This window comes from Cottoperca gobio, chromosome 14 (assembly GCF_900634415.1).
Source record: "Cottoperca gobio chromosome 14, fCotGob3.1, whole genome shotgun sequence".
In the NCBI taxonomy this organism is placed as follows: Eukaryota; Metazoa; Chordata; class Actinopteri; order Perciformes; family Bovichtidae; genus Cottoperca; species Cottoperca gobio.
In genome coordinates, this window is record NC_041368.1 from 15,668,872 (window position 1) to 15,689,155 (window position 20,284).

Sequence of the window (20,284 nt, forward strand, 5' to 3'; positions counted from 1 at the left end):
ACACACGGTTTTGTTTCTGAAACATACAAGTGACACTTAAGGTATGTGCCATGTTACAATGATGCAACATGGAGTTGAGATTGAAGCTTACTGCTTTTATTTTTAAAATAGATTTTTTTTGTCATAATTTTAATATTAATTCCGTATCATACTCTCCTGATGTCTTCATTTATCTTTGTTGCAACATAAGGTCTTCAAAAAGAAGACTTGTGCATTTGTCATGTGTATTTTTCCTTTTTGTTTTTTTATTCTGACAATAAACAGATTTTTTTTGTCAGCAATGTTTTTTGACCCAATCTGGTAGAACATAAAGTGTATTTACTTAAGTACTATGCTTAGGTAAAGAAGATATTGTTTATTATTCTCGTATGGTTTAGAGGGAAATATTGCACTTTTTACTTATTTGACAGCAATATTTACTAGCTACCCTAAATATTAATAATTTACACACAAACCACGCTGCATTGTCAGAGATTAAACACTAAAGGGTGTTGTATGCTGGACAGATTGTAAAGCCCCTTTTGTTTTGTGATATTGGGCTATATGGATAAAATTGACTTGTCTTTATAAAATAAGTTCAATTTAGCTCCATTTTTATAAGCTAACAAATTATAATGTTGCTTTTCATTCCAGCATAAAAAATCCAATATATATATATATATATATATATATATATATATACAACTATTCTGCATAATGAGTACTATTACATGTATTACTTTATGTATATTTTGTTGATAATACTTGGGTACTTTAACCTACATGTAAGTAACAATAATAACTGTTTATACATTGCCGCGCTGCGACTTTTACCTAAAGATCTAAATACTTCTTCCACTACAGGCCTGATCTCATCTCAGTGACCAAAATGGAAACGGACACAAAAGTGAAAGATTACAGTGGCGTATTGTGTTTCTTGTCAGACTGGTTTCAATTGAAAATGTCTGTAAACAAAAGGAAAACCATTAAAGAGGTTTGGGATATATCAACCTGACAAGACTTGGCATATGTGCTCTTACTGGGCAAAGTGTACATATCCATTCTTTGGAGATATCAAACAGTTCCTTAGCAACATGAGTCCGAGCATACACAGTGCATTGTTGTCTCTCTGGCAGTGACGTCCATTTCAGTCACAACAGAAACTGTAAATTACCATGTCAGTGCAAGGGCAGTGGATTGCTCCATGGCAAACATCTCAAGCAGATACAGTAAATTCCCAGAAGTCTACTCCCCTGAATTCCTCCTGAATGCCTTATCACAAGTGTTTATTGAGAAGTTCAGTTTCAGTTTTATTACAGTGTATTGTGCAGGTGCAGAGTGAACATGAGAAAGGAACGTATGAACAAAGAAGCTTTATTTCTTACATTTGAAAGGCAATTGGAAGTCCAGCAGGGATCATTATATCATTATACAGTTACATCACATCTGCTTCAACCGGACATTGTCCAACATTAAAATAAGCTTTGGAAAAGTCTTTCGCAATTTTTCCTTGAGCAGCAGTCTATACAATAATGGATGTCTGCATTCAGATGTATTGCATCACGACATTCAGTCTCAGTCTTTATGAATAAAAGAAACTCCTACCACTAGGTACTATGTTTTTCAGATAAATGTTACATCTCTTTGATTCACAATAAGGAAAATATTTATTTGTGAAAAAGAAGATTTGAGGGAAACATTTGAAACATGTGAAAACTGATAATTGACAGCATAAGTCAACCTACAAAAAAAAAGAGCAAACAAGCCACCAGACAATACACGGTACTTTACCGCGCTGTCTTTTGCCACTTTAATGCTCCAAATTGTAGAAAGTAATTCAAATTTTGAGGAGATTTGTTTTTCTAATAAACCAAATTCACAGATTTCTTGCTTGGCAACAACATTTATTTTTATACAGAACTTTCTGTGCAACTTTTTGGTAAAAACATTTGGACATTTCAATGAAAATCTTGAGACATTTTATGCTGCAGATCTAACCTAAAGACTCACACATAGTCCACGTTTGAAGATGCGATTCTTGCAGGTGCGAACTTGGCAGGTAGGTAGGGTCTCTTGCCGTCTCTTGGGGGGCAGTTGTTGCATAGCAGGCCTCCTCCCAGCAGCAGTAGCCCAGCGGAGCCCCAGCCGATATAAAGTGCAGCACCGAGCTCCCTCCTCTGAGCAGCGATCACCATGGGGTTATAAAAGTCCCTGATCACTGTGTGTGCTGACCACGACACTGGGATCATGATCAGCAAGGCGGCTATTATGAAGATCACTCCGGACACAATGCAGGCTTTGGCTTTGGCCACTTCGTCCTCCATGCAGTTGGTGCACTTTCCTCCAGCGACGGCCATGAGGACGCCGAACACACCGACCATCACAGAGATGACCACCATGGCCCTGGCGGCCTGTAGGTCTTGAGGTAGAGCCAGCATGGAATCGTAAACCTTACACTGCATCTGTCCCGTGCTCTGGACCACGCAGGTCATCCACAAGCCTTCCCAGATCACCTGGGCGGTGACGATGTTCGCCCCGACGAAAGCAGTGACTCTCCACATGGGCATAGCGCAAGTGATGATGGTGCCCAGCCAGCCAATAAACGCCAGCAGCACACCCATGATCTGGAGTCCCTGAGAAGCCATGATAACGCCACTGCAGCCACGACTCGCTCTTACAAAAAGGTCTCGAAGATTATTCAGAAATGCAACAGGGGTTGTAATTGCTTACATATACTCTGCTTTCACACTGCTTGAGGTAGTGTTTGCTGTGCTCTGATGCTCTGAGGTCCAACTATGAGAAGATACCTGCTTTGTGGTTCAAACTTTCAGGGTGGAGTTTCTTTACCCACTGACAAAAGAGGAAAGCTGAGACTTGATATCCACAAACCTTGTTCTCTCTCTGTCCGTTGTTCCCACACATACAAGCTTTGTTACCTCAAGCGAGACTTTGAGACCAGGAACAATGGCTCCAGATCCCACCTGTGCTCAGACACGCACACACACACACACACACACACACACACACACACACACACACACACACACACACACACACACACACACACACACAGACCCATTCACACAGGTTAAGCCTTGAGCACACAGAAACTCCAAACTTCAGAGTTTAGGTCAACTTTATTCAACTAAAAACAGACCAGGAAGTGGATGTTTCTCAAAAGAGGAAAATGTTAACAAAAGTTCTGTAATCCAATCCTCATTCAAACAACAGAGAATCATTTCCTTCATTTACATTACAATTAAACTGATCACCCTGACAAACTCATTGTACTAACTTGTAAGTTTATAAGTTTATTTAAGGGACTGTGATCATATCAGTCAAGATAGATTTTTAGAGGAAGGAAATGTTAACTTTAAAAGATCAAAGCAACAGGAGATTGATATTTACTAGGTATTTTAATATTTACTCTCTTAACAAATGAGAAATTGGTCCTGCAAGTCTATTGAAAGTACAAACACCTTTGTCTGGAGGCTCACCAGACCAGTTTCTAACCACCTTGTCTCTTTTCTTGCCACACCTAAACCTGATTAGCAAGAAAGTCAGACAATGAGTGCTTCTCAAGCAATATATGGTATTTTGTTTTTAAAATGGATGTTGTTTTGATAGTAATGCAGTGGTGAATAGTGTATAATTGAATAATCAATTCATGATAATAAAAAGCAACAACAGTGAATGCAATACAAGTTTATGTACTTTCGCCACTTTACTTTCTTGTTCCTTTGCTGTAACAAGGTAAATTCCCCCGTTGTGGGACTAGTAAAGTCTGATTCTGTAATAATGTTAATGATATATTGATCCATTTTAAAACAACTGTTGTGTGAATACATGTGAAAATAAAAATCAGGCACAAGTGATCTGTAATTTGTAAACAAAATATTTATTTACAGTGTAACTGGCACATCACGAATTTCATACACATAGTTTATAAAAGCAAACCCTCAGACAGCATTTCAAATTAGGTTATAGACATTGTATACTACTCAAAAACAGCTTTCAAGTAACTAATATTCATATAAACAACCAAACATATACAAATAATTGCTTAAAGAAATCTAATTAAATTTGCTCTTTGGGTGTGGTTCTTTTCTTTCTGTTTATTAAAACACTCTCATGAGACGTAAAACCCAGGCATACATTTGCTCATATAACATTCTGAGCTATCAACACACACGACCCAGTAGCACCAGTGCATCTGTCCCAGTAATGATGGCTTTGGGGAAGCTATGTACTGACTTCTAGATCTGTTTCAGACATAGTCTTTCCCGGACGCTGGTGCTGAGGCATCAGATCTGGCAGTTTTGTACCTTGCAGAGTAGGAGTCCTCGTCCTTAGCGGGGCATCTGGAGCAGAGCAACCCCCCTCCAATGAGCATCAAGGCGCCCGCCCCCCACCCGATGTAGAGCGCGGCGCCCAACTCTCTCTTCTGGGAGCTGATCAAAGTCGGGTTGTAGAAGTTTCGGATGATGGTGTGGGCCGTCCAGCAGACAGGGACGAGGCAGAGGACTCCAGCTACGATGAACATAACTCCAGCTGCAATGCCCACCTTGGCCTTGGACGACGGATCCTCCACACAGTTGGTGCATTTCCCCCCGGCTACGGAGAGCAGGATAGCCATGATGCCCACCACGATGGAGACGATGGTCAGGGCCCGGGCGGCCTGGAGGTCAGAGCTGAGGGCCAGCATGGAGTCGTAGACCTTACACTGCATCTGGCCTGTGCTTTGGTGGACACAGCTCATCCAAATACCTTCCCATGAGGTCTGTGAGGTCACGATGTTGCTGCCGATAAAAGCAGTGACCTTCCACATCGGAATGGCGCACACAATTATGACACCAATCCAGCCCAGGAGCCCTAGAGCTGCGCCCAGGATTTGTAACCCACCAGCCACCATCGTGAAGCACTGATTTGTTCTTTTAGTCGCTTCAAATGAAACTGGGGACTTGAAAGGCCTCTCTGCAATTCCTCTCTGGCAGTGACGTAAGCCTGTCGGTTGGTTGTGTCCTTCTGTGATGGAGGCAAGTCCACCTGTTAGTCAGGTAAATGTGGTAGATGTGAGAGGATTGAGAGGAGCGCTGGTACATATGATCTCCTCTCTGAGAGGAGGGGCCATGAAGTAAAACAGCTCACCGTCATCAGTGCCTGCTCATCAGATCCACTCCCACCAACTCCACTAACCCTAACCTGTTTACCCTCCCACGATCTACGATCATTATGTTTAACAAAAGAAAACATGTGAGACTGCTTTGCACACAGCCATGATAAAACATACAGTTTGACCATAACACAAGCATGTTATTAAAAAATAAATTATAGTACGACATTTAATTAGTTCATCTTCCCTCTTAATTCGCCCTCCCCAGCAGGAGGGTGGAGTAACTTCCTGAGTGACAGATGACCCAAGTCTGTTTTTAAAGGACAATAGCCTACTTCTGACGAAAACTTCAGACGGACCATATATGGTGTTGTGCTCGGGGATTTCTCTGTATTACACCTTCACAAACTATGGATGACATGCTGCTGGAGTCTAAATAGATATCTGGAATGTCCTCACTCAACTGTGACAATTTTACAGCATGAGAGATGATGGTTTCATTTAAATGTCAACAAAGTGAATATGTCGACTGCTTAAAATCACTTTTGACATTTTCAATAATTAATCACGACCACAATCTTTCGTTTGACTATCTAAGCATGAACATACAAACTATAATTATAAGTTACTACGAGTTATCGCTAAGATTAGATATCATAGGAAAAATACATTATCAACATGCAATCTGGGAGAAATTACTTTTCTCTTTCACGTATATGATGATGATGATTTTGAGAAGACAGGGTTGCATCTCTTCGCCAAAGACATTAACTCCACTGTCACATTTCACTTTGTGTTCTGTCTTTCATTCTTTTGATCAACACACATACACAATCTAACCTTTACATTTGCACTAAAGCACATGATAGTTGTAAATACCAACTGCTAAATGAGGTTAAAAGAGGTTAAAAGAGGTTGTAAACATACAGCCGTACAGCTCTATGTGCAACTGAAAGTGTATGTTAAAACTAGAAAAACGTTCAACATGTTGCTTCAGACAAAACAACAGAAACATATCACTATCCACAGTCTTCTTTTAAATAGGTTTCTGTGTAAAAAGCAGAATCATTTATGTGTTTCAGGGCAGCTGTAGTCAGTTTTATAGCAGAGTTTCTGCAATCCTCAGTGCTGATGTCGACTGGTATACAGAGGGGGGACAACCCGACGCACACTCTGTCACATACTTGCAATTTAAAAGAAACTCTCAGATAATTACAGAGTCTGTGAAATGGTGAAATGTGCCTTTAGTAATGTTTCTTTAAAAAATTGATTGAATTTATCGGAAACAAATTAAGGTGAAAACACAGTGAAATAAAGGCGGCGGTTGGTTGTTATGTTCAGTCTGTGTGGGTTCTGTGAATCAGACTGAAGGCTGATTGTAAGTGTGAACATATAAGGTCTTTTTGTTCAGAGAAGATCACAGGAAATCAGATATTTATGTGAAATTGGTGTGGGCAGAGTGGGTAAGGGCAACATAGAGGAGTCAGTGTAAGTGCAAGTGCTATGAGATACGACGTCTCTGACAGGTCTGGATTTTGCAGCTTTTAAATGTTGTAACCCTGACATGAAAGTCAAATGTTGAAAGTGTCTCTTCTGTCTGCTATTCGCCGCTCTGCCCAAAGGGAGGCAGCAGCTTATCAGTCTGTCTTTGCTTCCTCTTAGTCAGAGTTAAACCTCCAAGAGACTCTTTCAGGAAATTCCCGGCAGATTATGGTACAAGTAACACACACATCACAAACACACACAGTAAAGGTTTTGAAAGAAGAAGCTGGACTGATATCCAAATCGTATCTTTTGTTTAAATGCTGTCAGTTTAATGTCATGTATGTTGGTGTGAACATGTACATTTCATTTTAATATGCCCATGACACGGCGACAAAATACACATCTTGGTTTTGTTTGTAACTTTATATGCACAAAGAGAAAGAGTGATGTCAGGGTAGTTGTGAGAGTGTGGAAAAACCCAGTTTTCAAAGAGCTTCAAAGTGCAGTTTTTAATATGTCCAAAAATTCTTAAGCAGCCATTAAATCCAAGGCTCCCTACTTTTTTCAAAGGACATATTACTTAGTAACTGAGAGTCCGCTTATAGAGCAGTATAGCCACCAACCTGTGACCTAATAAAGCCTGCCAGTGGAAATCCCTATATTTCTTTGAAACGGGAAGTGATTGTGATGATTGGTTAAGAGACATTTCAAAAAGAAATATATATATATATATACAGTATATCTCAAAAGTGAGTACACCCTTTAGATTTTTGCAAATATTCTGTTATATCCTTTCAGGGGATAACATTATCCTACTGAAACTTTGATATAACTTAAAGTAGTCAGTGTGCTGCTTGAATAACAGTATAGATTTATTGTCCTTTGAAAATTACTCAGTACACAGCTGTTAATGTCTAAACAGCTGGCAACAAAAGTGAGTACACCCCATAGTGAACATGTCCTAATTGTGCCCAATGATGTTGTTTTCCCGCCCTGGTGTCATGTGACTCGTTAGTGTTACAAGGATTCAGGTGTAAATGATAAGCAGGGCTGTTAAATTTGGTGTTTTGGGCACAATTCTCTCTGAATGCTGGACAACATGGCACCTCATGGCAAGGAACTCTCTGAGCGGCTGAAAAAAAGGATTATTGCGCTTCACAAAGATGGCCTTGGCTATAAGAAGATTGCCAACACCATGAAAATGAGTTGCAGCACAGTGGCTAAGATCATACAGCGGTTTTCCAGGACAGGTTCCACTCGGAATAGGCCTCGCCAGGGTCGACCAAAGAAGTTGAGTCCACGTGCTCAGCGTCATATCCAGAGGTTGGTTTCCAAAAATAGACGTGCGAGTGCTTCCAGCATTGCTGCAGAGGTTGCAGAAGTGGGATGTCAGCCTGTCAGTGCCCAGACCATACGCCGCACACGGCATCAAATCGGTTTGTATGGCCGTCGCCCCAGACAGAAGCCCCTTCTGAAACCGATGCATAAGAAAGCCCGCAAACAGTTTGCTGAAGACAATGAATCCAAGAACATGAGTTACTGGAACCATGTCCTGTGGTCTGATGAGACCAAAATAAACCTGTTTGGGTCAGATGGTGTCCGGCGTGTGTGGCGGCACCCTGGTGAGGAGTACCAAGACAAATGTGTTTTGCCTACAGTCAAGCATGGTGGTGGCAGCATCATGGTCTGGGGCTGCATGAGTGCTGCCGGCACTGGGGAGCTGCATTTCATTGAGGGACACATGAATTCCAATATATACTGTGACATCCTGCAGCAGAGCATGATCCCCTCTCTTCGGAAACTGGGCCGTAGGGCAGTTTTCCAACATGATAATGACCCTAAACACACCTCCAAGATGACAACGGCCTTGCTGAAGAAGCTGAAGGTTAAGGTGATGGACTGGCCAAGTATGTCTCCAGACCTAAACCCAATTGAGCACATGTGGGGCATCCTCAAGAGGAAGGTGGAGGAGTGCAAGGTGTCCAACATCCGTGCACTCCGTGATGTCGTCGTGGAGGAGTGGAAGAAGATTCCAGAAGCAACCTGTGCAGCTCTGGTGAATTCCATGCCCAGGAGGGTTAAAGCAGTGCTAGATAACAATGGTGGTCACACAAAATATTGACACTTTGGGCACAATTTAGACATGTTCACTATGGGGTGTACTCACTTTTGTTGCCAGCTGTTTAGACATTAACAGCTGTGTACTGAGTAATTTTCAAAGGACAATAAATCTATACTGTTATTCAAGCAGCACACTGACTACTTTAAGTTATATCAAAGTTTCAGTAGGATAATGTTATCCCCTGAAAGGATATAACAGAATATTTGCAAAAATCTAAAGGGTGTACTCACTTTTGAGATATACTGTACATACATATACAGAAGTGTGATTTTGACAAAGAATATATACCTTTGGTGCAGTAAATCTACCTCAATATAAAGCTTGTAATTTCTGGGCTGGAACATGTTTATGAGGTCCTCTCAGGCCAACAGTTTCTATTGCATTATACTGCCACTTACTCATCTTGTTAGACAGACGCTTTAACAGCTTGCTATCTTTAATATGACCGAAGAATATGCGTTTCAGTTTGATAGTTCACAAGTTGTATTCTTGTCAATTGTGACCATTGTGCAATCTCGCCCCTGTGGCAAACATAAACATTTCTCAACATGACAATAACATTTTGTATCACAGTGTTTCTTAAATGAGGAATTACACAGTTACTTATAAATATGTTTTAACGGAAGTGTTATTTTTGAATAATTTGAAGTTTAAATGTGCAGGAGAGCTACATAAACATATAAAAACTTCCCCAATTTCTTCTGCATGAAACCTGCACACAACTTAGTAGAGATTTGTTACACAAGTAGGTTAAAACGTAGAGTCAAGATATAAATTAAAATATATACCTTGCCCGATCAGAAAGATGAGTAACTGATAGTAAAAGAGGATTTTTCTTTCTTCCATACCTACACTGAGAGCACACAATTTAACATTTATGTTGAGTAACTAACACACCACATACTCTCAGTTTACTCTCATCCTCTACCAATGTTTTTGACTGATCCAAATCACATTTAAATCAATCTCCTGAAGTGTGACCACTTTATATTTGACACACTGAAACAGAAGACTTACAGTTATGAATACAAAATAACACATCGTTATGTCTACTTGTCTTGTGCTTTAACCTCAGATGTGTACAGCTCTTCCAGCAGGACAGTATCAGTAGTTCCTGGAAGAGTGTTTATATATTTCCATCCTGTATTTAGGTTACTGCAGTATAATCAGTGTGTTGGCTGTAGTTGCTGACCCATCTGAATTTCCCTTGGCAGTGAATTAAATAAATAAACATTTTATTCATACAGTCGGCCCTTTACGAAATACCCTCTCCACACACCCAGTTGTATATTGTGTTTTATCTGCAGCTGGAGAGAGGGAAGAGCTCACAATCCACAAGCGCACATAAGGAAACAGTGAAATAGATAATCCCTCTGCTAACAGAAACTCATTTATCAACTCTTGTGAGAGCCGTTTAGGGAAACTTCACTAACTGCACAAATACATGCGGCGTTGTTGCAGTATTTATAAGCAAAGAGCTGCTTCGGTAGCATAGGATGAGAATGAGCAGTTTAAATTAGGGGTGGTGTTGGTGCCTTTGGCAGCGGTTCAAAAAACACAAAGTAACCAATTAGAGCTTTGTCAGCGAGATTTAAAAACGAGGATGACTGGGGATTGCTCTGGTTGTTATTTGTGTATTTGAGTGTTGATTTACTTATTTGATTCTTGGTACCGTTTGATGAAGATTCTAAAATCTTTGTTAGCTCAAACCGGTAGCACAGGCGTCCCATATACAAAGACTTAGTCCTTACCCACAGCGGCCACTGGTTCGAGTCCGACCTGAGGCTTTTGCTGTATGTCGTTCCCTCTCACTCCCCCTTTCACAATCTTCACTTCTCTATCATAAAGGCATGTAAAGCCTGAAAATATAACTTTTATACAACATTTATAAGACAATAATATATCAGAGTTTTTTCTTTAACTTATGCACAAAATACAGCTTGCTGGAGAACACACTGCAGTTGCTGTTGGTCAGCGACTCCACCATCTAATACTTCTTGTTTAAGCATGCAAATAAAGAATTTGATAGTATTGACATTCAGATATGATTTGAATTGTTGGCACATTATTTGTTTCCTTCCTAAATACCAAGATAATTTCGATTAATTACCTTTTATCAGGCTTTATCTTATCACGGTTACTAGGTTAGCTATTCTTTAGCAGTGTTTGACTAATACTGAAGTGTGATAATGTATCCACGTATACGAGATAAAAGTGTGTCAGAGTGTGATAGTGGCATTGTAGTGATCACAAATCTGTTGGACTCACCTGTCTAGAAATGTAAAAGAGAAACAGCCATGTCAGCGTTATCTTATTTTCAAGGAGGTGTTAGTTTATATGAAGCAGAAATAGGCCAAATTGTATCTCGCTCAATCTGCCTCGTAGAGAACATTACGTTAAATCTGCTCCGCCAGATAAAAGTCCAACAATTGATGATTTGTCTCTGTATCCAAATTCCAATATATGTACTTTATTTTTTAGTCTATTCCACATACATCATGTGCTGTCGTATACTCACTGACACTATGTGTATTAATCCACAGCTGAAAATAGTCCCCAACAAATATACTTTTTAAACAGATTTGAGTAACTACAGTGCCCAGCTGTTTTATGAAATTACTGAGGGATTTGTTTCTAAACTAAATTATGTATCTGTGACCCTTTTTTATTTAATTTTTTAAGATTGACATCATCAGTGTGTACCAATGGGCTTGGAGATGTGTGTAACAAACATAGAAGAGAGGTCAAAGGTGACTGTTTTGTGACCCATGTTTCAGTTTAGTTGTTCTGTGTTTATCACACTGTTGTTGCTTAAAAGTGTGTAGTGTAGTTTGTGTCATATACGCTCCCAAACATGAAAGCAAAATTATTCATATAACTATAAAATATATTCCCGATGTTTGTAGTTTGCCATTAACTCAAAGTTTACTGTATGCATCGTGTGACTCAGTGAAGATGGTATGTGTTATAAAGAACTGCTATAAAAACTGTCACATCATGTTTCATTCAAGACTATAAAAACATGACGTGACAGTTTTCATCACAACAAAACAAAACAAAAATAAATAAGGAAATATATAACAGAAAACAGATGGAGAAAGCTAATATTTAATATGTGCTGAAGGTCTACACAAACATACACACACACACACACACACACATCTATTAGAATATATGTATATATATTCGTTGCAGTTCGTTCATGTGGTCACCTATCTACCACATAACAAGCTATGCTTCGACACTCATTACCTACTGACAGCAATAAAGCAGACACACCTAGAGCTACCATGGGCAAAAGGTTAAACCATATAACTTCTCTTCATGAAAAAGCACACAAACGAGCACCAACACACCCAGGTGGTAAATGAGGCCAATGCCCTGGACTCGCCTGATTGGCTTGGTTTGACGGGTGATGTCATCTCTTAGGAGGGCCTGACTTCTTAGAAATAAAACGTTAAGCAGATAAGGGTCATCGACTCCGTAGGAGCAGCAGAAGACAGGAAAACAACATCTGAGTGGACACGTACACGCAGTAGGAAGCATACTGTGACAAATCGACACTTCTGTATTCAACAGCAGGTGCAGAAGCTACAGCTCTAGGAGGAATCATACCTGGTGGGAAGACGAGTCGACAAACAGGAGCTTGAAGGGCAAAATCTAGAAGGCCTTTCAATTTTTGCGGGAAAATAAAAGGTGGAAAGGGAAGGAAAACCAAGAGAAAGAAAAATTCAATAAAGAGGAGCCAAGAGGAGAGGAAGGACAAATAAAGGAACTTTTGATTCAAAGAGGGGACGCCTGTCTGAGTGCACGATGGTGTCTTTGGCACTTGAATTGGTCGGCGTCATTCTGGCAGTGCTCGGCTGGGTGCTGAGTGTGGTCAGCTGCGCCCTGCCGATGTGGAGGGTCTCAGCCTTCATTGGCTCCAACATTGTCACAGCTCAGGTGTACTGGGAGGGCCTGTGGATGAACTGTGTGTTCCAGAGCACGGGGCAGATGCAGTGTAAGGTCTACGACTCCATGCTGGCTTTACCCCAGGACCTGCAGGCCGCCAGGGCGCTCACCATCGTGTCCATAATTGTGGGGGTGTTGGCTCTCCTCATCTCTGTGGTGGGAGCAAAGTGCACCAACTGCATGGAGGATGAAGGGGTTAAAGCCAGAGTAATGGCCGCCGCAGGTGGATCGTTCATCACAGCAGCTCTGACCCAGCTGGTGCCTGTTTCCTGGTCCGCACACACCATCATAATTGAGTTCTACAGTCCGCTCATCCTCTCTGGTCAGAAGATGGAGATCGGGGCGGCGCTGTATCTGGGCTGGGCCGCCGCGGCCTTGCTGCTGACTGGAGGGTCCATCCTCTGTTGCAGTTGCCCTCCACAGGAAGAGAAACTAGCGAGGTACAGCGTGCACCCCCAGAGTCGTATAGCATATTCCGCCGCACCGAGGTCAAACGTTCCAAGCTCCTACAACAGGAGGGACTACGTGTGAGAGAAGAAGACAGGACCGATGGGGGAGAAGGAGGAATTGTGACCTCCTTCACACTATTATTACTTGTATCCTGCTTATTTGTTCACTAGGAAATGGTACAAGAGCCAAACCAGTTTGTGGACATTTACGTTATCATAAATGTGTGTAAATATGAAGGCAGTTTTTTTTATTGATACTTTTGAAAATAGATTTGGAAACTCTATACAGATGTTTGATGGTACTGTTTACAATTACCATTGGTCTAAATCAAGTTTAAGAAGATGTGACCAAATATAGTAGGAGAAGTTAAAAAATTTGGTCTATGTGGTCAGTTCAACGAGGAGAATTTATCCCATATATATTTATTATTTGTGTTTATAACATTTACATTGTGAATGCTCCTCTTTGTACTGATCAGTGTCTACATACCAGGTGTCGTGCTGTCAACTATTATAAAGCAAATAGAGACACGGTTGAGTATACAGCTGAGCAAAATGGAGCTTAGTGTGGGCTCCAAAGCAAGGTCAACATGGCGGAGTGGACTGTAAAAAGAAGTTATGTAAAATGAACATTTGGTTGGGTGATATGTAAGTGATTTTCTATCTCTATCACATCTCACAGTGCATTATGTGGCTGTGTTTAGACATTGTCTACATGCTTTTGTATAATGGCTTTGTTTCATTAACATTGTATGTGTTTGCCTATAATGAGAGAACATTTTGAGTTTACTAAATGTTTTACTCGACTGAAATGATTCAAATAACTTAAAAAATAAAGTGATACAGATTTTTACTGTAAAAGACTATGTGGTAATAATTGATCCTGCTTCAACTTAACAATGATTAAGATGATCATTCAATGTTTAAATACTAGGCATGAGAGAAAAGGGTTATATTCACGGTGTTACTTTAAAAGCATAGCTTTGCAAGCTACCAACTACTTCCCACTGGAAGAAGTTGAACTACCACAAAGCTATTGTAGGGAGAAATCTAGTTTCTTTAAGAAATTGACAATGTGATACGAAATTATAACAAAATGTACAAAAAAACAGGATAAATGACACTCAATTGAGTTTTACAGTGGCCAATTCTTCACAGATCATGCATGAAGCAAAACAATTTAAAACCCCACTAAAAAAGAATTGGACTTGCACCTTTTTAGACAGTTTGAGCGGCTTGAGCTCTGGTTTTAGAAAACAAATGGGCCCGTTGTCTTACTCGCCAGTTGCACCTGGTGTAAACAATGGGCCTATGTCCTTCATGTCAGAGCAATCAAAGAGGTTCAATTGCAGTAGAGCAGAGGTCTTCAACAGGGGACATTTTTGGTTGATTAGACCATTTGTAATTTAATTTAATTTATTTATTTTCTCACAAATTTAAATGTCTTTAAATACACATTAACATGAATCCAACATATTGTAGCGAACGGATAAATGGAGGCAGAAGACGTTATCTTTCAGTCAGCAATGCACACATTCAGTATTAATTGAATAGCTTAGTATTGAATGCACAATAACAGGGTAGCTATGTTTATACATGGCACTAGGCCCAGTTTAATATAAAACACAGTTGTATACAATATATATATATAGTAGGAGGGTCCCTGCTCCATCTCTCCATCAGTTTGGGGGTCCTTGGCCTGAAAAACGTTGCCGACCCCTGCACTAGAGAACCAATGGTAAAATAAAAATAAAAATCTTTCCTTTCCTTTTATGGCACAAAAGTAGTAGTAGTAGTTAGCCACAAAATAATGGCAAAGTCATTTAAGTACTTGAATCACTATGCAGATATGAATGTAGTTGAACTACCAGCAAGCTATTGCAAAATGCTACTTTAATTACATGTAGTTCACTACTCCCCCAACAGTGAATATATATGTATAAATAAGTGATAAGGTTTGGATTCCATATACTGTATAAGTAAAAGTGGAAATTCTAATTAAGATTAACAATATGTTTAAGACGTGTGTGCACATCTTTTACAACAACAGCATTTAAGCAGATGTTGATGATGTTTTACAGAGTTAGTCACGCCTTTTCCCTCGTACGTCAGAGTTTCATGTGGCATATGTTTTTCTTTTCGTTTCCGATGTGATGGGAGGAAAGTCCCTGTTTGGTGTCTGACTCAGAGCCTGAACCACAGACATCAACTCTTCACAGTTTTGAATAGTCAAATGATCTCTCTGTGTTCCTGCAGCGGTGCTCAGGTACAACAGAGGAACCTTACTACACAACACCTCTTTCTGATCCGCTGAACAGCACGAAGCAAAACTCTTTCATTTAAGTTGTTAACTCTGTGAATATAATGGACCCCACCAATAAGTAACAACCAGCAGTGGAGGAAGAAAGCTACTTTTATTTAATAAAAAATCATTTCTACTGAAGTAAAAATAAAAAAGGTATTAATATCAAAATATAATTAAAGTACAAAAAAAAAGTACTCATTATACAGAACGTCCAATTTTAAATGATGTATATTATATGATTGGATTCTAATTAGGGCTGTCCAATTAACATGTTGATTTGAATTAATGAATTAATCACGCGTTAAATATATTAACGCAGATTAATCGCGCTCCTAGATGCCCCTGACTTTTGCTCCGACAGCACGGAGCACGGAGCTCCGAGAGCCCCTCGCTGTTGATGTTCAAAGTACAGCACTGAGTTTCTCTTCACCACATAATTTAAACACATATCGGCGTGCCTTAGCATTTTTCCACTATGATAATAACTTGCTTGGTTTAATATGGACGATGTATTCACTGATTGACAAGAACAGAAGCAATAACATTTCTGTTAATGCTTCAGCTCTTAAGCACATAACACAAGCAGCTGGTCAACACAGGTGTACTGATACAGATAGCCTTCAGGTCTTCACTGTTATCTCAACTGATGTTGTCTCATAAACACATAGAACAACCAACAGAGCCTCCCTGTTGTTTAACCTTTGCGTTTGTATATGTGTGTTGTTGCTTTTATATCTTTGTAAGAACTATTTTGGGCTCCACACTCATGATGTGAGGTTTTTGTGGCGCGTGTTTGGATCAGCCTGTTATTCAAACACATAAGCGATGAGCAGTTGAGATTTATGTGAGTGATGTCTCCAAAAAGATAATATTTTCCCTGTTGTGTTATTCCTCTTGATAAGACAAAAACATTATATTAGAGACACTTATTTTATAGTAATTCCATTAGTTCTCAATTTAAAATAAATTTTGAGTAGTCTTTTTCTTTAAGGTACACTCAACCACATGTGTCTACCGGAGTTAGAGTAAAGGAGTAAAGAGTTTAACCGATACTGAGAAGATCACACTGTCTGTATGCCAAAGGTGTCTGAGAATCGACATATTATGTATTCTCTCCGTTCATATTTGCTCTGGGTGCAGTTATTCCGGTTTCCAGCAGAGCTTTTGAGATTGTTTTCCTAACACGAAATCCTGACTGTTTAAGAAACCCACAAGACTGGAACCAGGAAGTAACGATAGGTCAATAGCATCAGACAGACAGTCTACTCATAGTCTCATTGTGTGTTTCTCTGCTTACAAGCTTTCCAAGAAGTGTGACGCTGAAGCTAGCTCTCTGTTCTCCATGTGTTAACTATTGCATGTAAGTCAGCATTTATGTTTAGGGAACTATAGAGGTTGTTTTTTTTGTGATTACTTTAAACACAACTTCTCCTTCCCTTTTATCCAAGAGACAGCCATCTTACTAGTGACCAACTGCAGACACTCCCTCCCACCATCAACCCCCCCCTGCCTCCAGCTCCCCTCCTCCACTATATGTGCACAGGTGGTGTGCTTTTTTTGATGTAAAGACTGCCTCCTGTAAAGACTGCCTCCTCTATCACCAGGGGGACTCCTCCTCGCTCCCCTGAGGTATATAAGCTTTGTTTCCGTTGCAACATCTCATAGCTACACCACACCCTCATAAAGGTGCTCACACTTTTCAAGGACACCTGAGGACCTCAACTGCGATCTGAAAGGTTTGTTGGAAAATCCGTGGACTCACTATTAAAGTTTTGTTCTGTCATCAGACTAAGAGGCAGCATGTCGATGGGCTTGGAGATCGTGGGCATTGCCCTTGGACTCATTGGTTTTATCCTTGCTATACTGACATGCGCCCTGCCAATGTGGAAGGTGACGGCTTTCATCGGAGCCAACATCATAACTGCTCAGACCATCTCGGAGGGTTTATGGATGAACTGTGTCACCCAGAGCACGGGCCAGATGCAGTGCAAGATCTATGACTCGATGCTGGCCTTGCCTCAGGAACTGCAGGCCTCCCGAGCGATGATAATCATCTCCATCATACTCGGGGTGCTCGGGGTCATGATCTCCATCGTCGGCGCCAAGTGCACCAACTGCATTGAAGACGAGCCGTCTAAGGCCAAAGTGATGATCATTGCTGGAATCTTCTTTGTCCTCGGCGGCCTTTTGGTCCTCATCCCCGTCTCCTGGACAGCCAGTGTCACTATCCGGGATTTCTACAACCCCCTCCTGGTCAACGCGCAAAAGAGGGAGATTGGAGCATCGCTCTACATCGGCTGGGGAGCGGCCGCCCTGCTCCTGATTGGTGGGGCGATGCTGTGCAGCAGCTGCCCGCCGAAAGAGAAGAAGTACAAGCCGCCCCGGATGGCCTACTCCGCCCCACGCAGCGCCAGTGCAGGCGGAGGGTACGACAGGAAAGACTATGTTTGAACGAGTGTGTCTGACAGATTTGGAAAGTAAGATAAAATGAAAATGTTTGTTGCACATGAGGGTTTTTGTGTGTCTGTGTTGTATTTTGATGTCTGAAACCACAGGGTGAACCCAGACAAAACGACTCCGACATGAAGGTGTGTGTACAATTGTTGCTTTGCTTTGTTCATTTACATATTTTTAACACCGTTGCCTTGCTATAATCCAGCAGGTGCGTCTGAGGCTTCAGTATGTGAAATTTAGAGCCTGTTGCCCAGTAAAACATAACTTTATTCTTTTGAAATGTTAAACTGCATCCCTTTGAGAACATTTATACTCAAGCTTCTGTGGCATAATGTGAATCTGAAAACACCTGCTTGCTTCTTGTCTGTGTGTGTCGCTCTATCATTAGCTGTTGGCCTGCTGGTGTTGTGTTTCACTGAAACCTTCAGTTAAAATGCTGTGTGTGTCACTGACAATGACAAGGAAAAGCCGGCTCTCATTTTACATGGATTTGGTTGTGTGATTGTTCAGCCTATGTGTGTGTGTGTGTGTGTGTGTGTGTGTGTGTGTGTGTGTGTGTGTGTGTGTGTGTGTGTGTGTGTGTGTGTGTGTGTGTGTGTGTGTGCGTGTGTGTGTGTTTTGCATGTGTTATTTGCTTAGCAGAGTTTCTCCTCACACTGAAACTAAAGATGGATCCATGATATGGCTCCAGGTAACAACTTTATCTTCTTCCTCATAGTTTCACTGTCTGTTTGAGGACATAGAAAAAGACTGTTTCGGTTTTCGCACAAATACTTTCTATGTGTCTATACCTGGGAGTTTATTTTATCTTTCTGTAGTAAAATGTATGTGTTATGTATTCTAACATCACATACTCCTCTGTGTGTCTGTGTTTCAAATATATTTTGTATTGTGTCTTTTTTTTTATCTTACTTTTTGTATATTTTATATCTATCATAATCAACAGCCTGTATGGTCTTTGTATGTCAAACAAAGAGCCATAGAACCACTTTGTATGTGTGTGTGTGTGTGTGTGTGTGTGTGTGTGTGTGTGTGTGTGTGTGTGTGTGTGTGTGTGTGTGTGTGTGTGTGTGTGTGTGTGTGTGTGTGTTACAGCCTGAGTGACTATGACTACAGCTGGTATAGGATGTTAGTTTCCACATCCGCAGTAGAAATTAAATATTTAACTAATTCATCTTCATCTTCATCTTCATCACTTTTAAATACGATTTTGTGTTCAAAATTCAACACAATTGTTTTTTTTACTTGTCTCGTTCATACATTGTTAAAAGAGATCATTTATTTAAAAAATGCTTTGTTAAATGTTTTATAGTAGTGCTTGAATTTTAAATGTGTTAAATATTTCAATAAAAGTCCAACTAAGAATGATGTGGGAGTTTTTCTTCCTCTTTTATCAATTATTTTCTATTCTTTGATCGCTATAAGAATACAGGAGGCACATCATGTGCTACCAAAACAAACGAGTATCAGTCTAAATCAAATAGTTTACAAAGCTGACTGTTGGGTTGGGCTTTGGGAGTTAGGTTTCTTTGTTTAGCTCGTGTTACAGGTGAGTTAAATTCATCTGTCACTTTTGCCAGAGAGCTAAATAATATTTAGGTGTGGCAGGTATCATAGGATTTGTTAGGCTGCCATACACCTGTCAGAGATGTGTGCCTGTTGGCTATATTATGGAGAGAGACTTGAATGAACGGACAAAAAGGCAAAAAATGCAAAATTAGCGGTAAAGACGAGAGAGACAGAAAAGGAACAAACACCTTTCCAATAATTGGTCTGGCAGTTCTGACAAAAAGCTACATGCAGAATATTTGACATACTGGCAAACACCATGTTGAAGTACTACTGCTCCAGTGTAATGTAAATGTACATTCAAATAATAATAAATACATATTGTGAAAAAATCTATTAAAGCATTGTCTTGCCGTGTTTATGTTGCGTAAGGAAGACAGATGTGGTGGATTGTTAATGCAGAAACAGGAAATGTCGGATGTCACATGATGAGTCACAACTATCTACAGCCTTAAGCCTTGAAAAGCCCACGCCACTGAACAGTTCTCTGTCACCAGGTTTAGAGCGCACACACACACACACACACACACACACACACACACACACACACACACACACACACACACCTCGCCATACCTATGTAATCTCAAGGGACCATGATCAAGGTGGGTCAGTTCACTAAATTCACATATCAAAAATAGCTTACATGCTCGTGGGCATGCACAATACAAATGTTGCTCTATAGCGCCACTAGTGGTCAAAAACTACACAGGGTACCTTTAATGAAGTTAAGCATACATTAATGTAGTTTTTTTAATAAATAAGAAGAAATAAAACAAGGAATTAATCGTTGTTATCACTGCATTGGAGTATTTCAATGGGAAGTCAAACAGTGTGCAGCTGATGTTGTACAC

General features: G+C 40.3%; 4 protein-coding genes across 4 annotated transcripts; 2 read left to right on the top strand and 2 right to left on the bottom strand.

The window, feature by feature from the left end:
* Positions 1–1,985: 1,985 nt before the first annotated feature.
* On the bottom strand, positions 1,986–2,624 carry LOC115018717 (claudin-4-like). Its single transcript, XM_029447902.1, has one exon. The coding sequence runs from the start codon at positions 2,622–2,624 to the stop codon at positions 1,986–1,988; it is 639 nt and encodes a 212-aa protein (XP_029303762.1).
* Positions 2,625–3,967: 1,343 nt separating this feature from the next.
* On the bottom strand, positions 3,968–4,891 carry LOC115018705 (claudin-4-like). Its single transcript, XM_029447883.1, has one exon. The coding sequence runs from the start codon at positions 4,889–4,891 to the stop codon at positions 4,247–4,249; it is 645 nt and encodes a 214-aa protein (XP_029303743.1). The 3' UTR covers positions 3,968–4,246.
* A 7,621-nt stretch (positions 4,892–12,512) lies between these two features.
* LOC115018760 (claudin-4-like) lies at positions 12,513–13,184 on the top strand. The gene has a single exon (XM_029447966.1). The coding sequence runs from the start codon at positions 12,513–12,515 to the stop codon at positions 13,182–13,184; it is 672 nt and encodes a 223-aa protein (XP_029303826.1).
* A 3,906-nt stretch (positions 13,185–17,090) lies between these two features.
* LOC115019275 (claudin-3-like) lies at positions 17,091–19,226 on the top strand. The gene has a single exon (XM_029448755.1). It carries the CDS (start codon positions 17,208–17,210, stop codon positions 17,856–17,858), a length of 651 nt encoding a protein of 216 aa, XP_029304615.1. The 5' UTR covers positions 17,091–17,207; the 3' UTR covers positions 17,859–19,226.
* Positions 19,227–20,284: the final 1,058 nt, after the last annotated feature.